This window comes from Xiphias gladius, unplaced genomic scaffold (genome assembly GCF_016859285.1).
Source record: "Xiphias gladius isolate SHS-SW01 ecotype Sanya breed wild unplaced genomic scaffold, ASM1685928v1 HiC_scaffold_613, whole genome shotgun sequence".
NCBI classification, from domain to species: Eukaryota; Metazoa; Chordata; class Actinopteri; order Istiophoriformes; family Xiphiidae; genus Xiphias; species Xiphias gladius.
Genome location: NW_024402314.1, coordinates 1 through 3,255, shown reverse-complemented (window position 1 = coordinate 3,255; position 3,255 = coordinate 1). Strand labels below are relative to the sequence as shown.

General features: G+C 40.7%; 1 protein-coding gene across 1 annotated transcript; it reads left to right on the top strand.

Annotated features, from left to right (window-relative positions):
- Nucleotides 1-275: 275 nt before the first annotated feature.
- On the top strand, nt 276-3,002 carry LOC120787768 (aminopeptidase O-like; the record flags this gene model as incomplete). The annotated part of the gene is made up of 2 exons (XM_040123354.1): nt 276-330; nt 2,129-3,002. A coding segment is annotated over exon 2 (833 nt), but the record flags the coding sequence as incomplete, so codon positions are not given.
- Nucleotides 3,003-3,255: the final 253 nt, after the last annotated feature.

The following is a 3,255-nucleotide window of genomic DNA, read 5'->3' as shown; positions in this document are numbered from 1 at the left end:
GGTTACAGTTTTATTAAAATAGTACTGTTACTACGTAATAAAAATGCTGTATTTATTATTCATTCATTTAAAAAAAAAAACAGGATGTTGTGGGGTGATTTTTTTTTTTTTTTTGCACTGTTACAATGACAGCGTATTTAGTTTCATAATTATTGATTTAAAAAATTAAGAATTTTTTAAAGCTTTTTTTCTTCCTACAAATGTCATAACCTGAGTGTGAAACTACAAACCGGATTCAAAGGCGGGAAGAATCCGGGCGAAGAACTACAATCTGCTGCCGTCGCGTCAAAGTGACGACTTCACTGTGCGACTCCCATAAGACGGACACAGGTTTGTAGATTTCATTCACAACAAGCGAGTATTTGTGACGCTCAGAGGTACGTGTGCGGTTGTTTTTGCGACACATCGTCAAATTCACCGTTATCTAGAGTGAAGCTGGTGATGTCTGTCGTCACCGCTGCTCTAGTTTTGACCGCGGAGTCTTGAAGGACTGAGAGCTGTCTTTTGATGTGAAGTCAGCTCGAACTCTGTTGCTAATGTCACACCGTCAAGTTTGCTTCACACCACCAAAGTTTAAAACTCAGTCGTGAACACATAAGAAGACTTATCTGTGTGCTTTCTTCTGAGTCACGACGTGTTACTAAGCTGTCATGTCATCTCATACGACTTCAATATCTGCATACACGTGTGTCAACTGTTTCAACTTTTTGCTTTGTAGCCAGACTAGACTAGACTTTAGCATGCGTGAAAGGCAGGCTCTTACTTGTTCGGCGTGCGAGGGAACTGTATTTGCCCTGACCTGTCACAGTTTAAACTTTCACTTAACTCTTAGTTGAGTTTATTACAAAAGAGGAAAAGATGTATCAGGTAATTTCTATCTGCAGTCCCTGGGAATCTCGGCGCAAACACTAATATAACTTTAAAAGATACTAAAATTCCATCAAAGGCCACACTAACACAAAATTCAATCATTTCACCCAACACTGTACAGTATATATAGATAATCACAGATACTGTGTCTGTGTCAAATTAATGCTGACAAGACTGATTTCTTAAAATCCATTTTCTGGCATCATGGGAAAAGGCATGGAAATCTACACGTTTTCAAAGTATCAGGGAGCTCGTTCCTTTCATTAATGGCCTTAAATGAAAAGGCTTATTATGCAAAGGCAGAGCCTCTTTTAAGGATTCGACAGTCTCCCCTAGCAGTTGACCTTGAAGCTCAGACCGTTTTCTCTGAGCAAAGTAGCACAAGCTTTTCTGTGGTGGAGGTGCAGTACAGTTAAGTATTTTACACAGCAACTGAACATCTTAATACAGAAATAAATTCTCAAAGTTCAAGAGTGAAGCTACTCTTTTATTATTCAATTCTGTAGTAACAGTATGCAGAAATACATGAACACAATCACTAGTCTACAAGTGAGTTTTTTATTATACTCAATATAAGAGCATAGTTAGAACCAGAGTGGACATATAGGTCAGAGATGCATGTTTTTAGCAAACCTCTTAAAGTAATAGGACATATGATGACTTTTCTGCTTTTTCCTACTGCTGTAGATATTGTCATCTGTTTTGTGTGCTCATTATTTTATGAATATACATCTGCACTGAATAACCTCTGAGGATTTCATGCTGTAAGTTGTAATTGCACCTCTGTCTTGCCAAGCCTGCTTCATGCCCTGAGCAGGCTAAATGGGAGGATTGTGACAGAAAACACTCTCATATACAACAGGAGAGCATTAATATAGGCTATCCCTGATGCTGGGCTAAGGTGCTTTGCTATTACTGCTTCATTAACACAGATCAAAATAGGATCATGAAACTGTTTTACATTTGGAAATATTTGTGGAATGTGTGAGCACATGGAGTTTGACAGTTAAGCTTGAGTTTGAGTTGAGCATACAGACCCTGAGAGATTTGGCTTTATCACAGTACACTGGCAATTCATAAGCTCATATAAGTACATCTGCCCACAGGAAGCTATTGAATATCAACTAATAGTTTTGTCTTAAACTTACATAAACACATGTTCAGTCAACTAACCTACAATAAATAAAAAGCTTTTGTAACTCGAAAAAGAAAAAAAAACATAAATATATGAAGCTTGGTTTTTGGTCTTGCCTCTTAGGTTTAGCCATCCTCTGTTCAACTTGACACCATTTGTGTGACATGGAGTCAGATGGGGACCTAAATCCTGACACAGATGACCTTCCACTCCGAGCCAATACTAACCACATTCTTGTCAGACATTATGTCCTGGACCTGACTGTCCATTTTGAAAGGAAGGTCATCAGTGGTAGTGTTGTTCTGTTCCTGGAACCTTGCTGTGGGATGAGGACTAAGGCTGAGGATGACATTGGACCTGGAGATGGTGATGGAGCCGGAACTATAGAAGCCGGAGAGAGAGTGTGCAGATTTCGGGATGTGGATACAATAGAGGATCGAACAAAAGGACTTGGGAACACTATGGCAAGGATGGAGAAGATGTTTGGTGCTAGAGAAGGAGAAGGAGATGAATTTCAGGCCCTGTCTGCGGTCGTGCCACAGACTGCAGCTGAAACCAAAAATAGTCATGCTTTACATTTGTGGGAAACCACCAGTGACAGTGATTTCACCTTAGTGCTGGACTGCTGTGACCTCGATGTGTCAAAGGTTGAAGAGGTGGACATTACCTCTGTGTCAGCCATGTCTAGCCTCCCATCAGAGGTTGCATTTGAGCAGTCGGGGGTCAGTTCAGCGAACCCACAAGTAGCCTCTATTCAGAAACTCATCACCCTGCCCTCTAGCCGATGGAGGCAGAAACACCAACTCTTTTTGCTGTGTAGCCGGGCCCCTAGAGTTCAGGATGGCAGCTCACTGGATTTTCAAAAAGACCGATGGAGTCTGCAGGTGAGGAAGAAGGGGGCAGCGTCCCCGCAGGATTTCCCTCGTGCTGTCAGGATCTGCTATGAGACCAGGCCAACAGGAGGCTCTGTGAGTTGGATGAAAGACCAGGACAACAGGTTCGTCTCAGGATGCAAATCATTAAAACCACTCCATAAAACATTGGTTTCATACATAGTATCATACATAGTATGATTAAGAAGGAGGACTCCCTCTTAAAGCTAAAATTTTGAGCATGCCATGTTAGAGCAGAATAATAGTTATTCATTAATTCATAAAAACATGCCTCAGACTATTATATTCTGTTCTGTGTGTGGATGCGTTGCATTTATGTGTGTGTATATTTGTTGGATCTTTTAAGCATTGAAATGG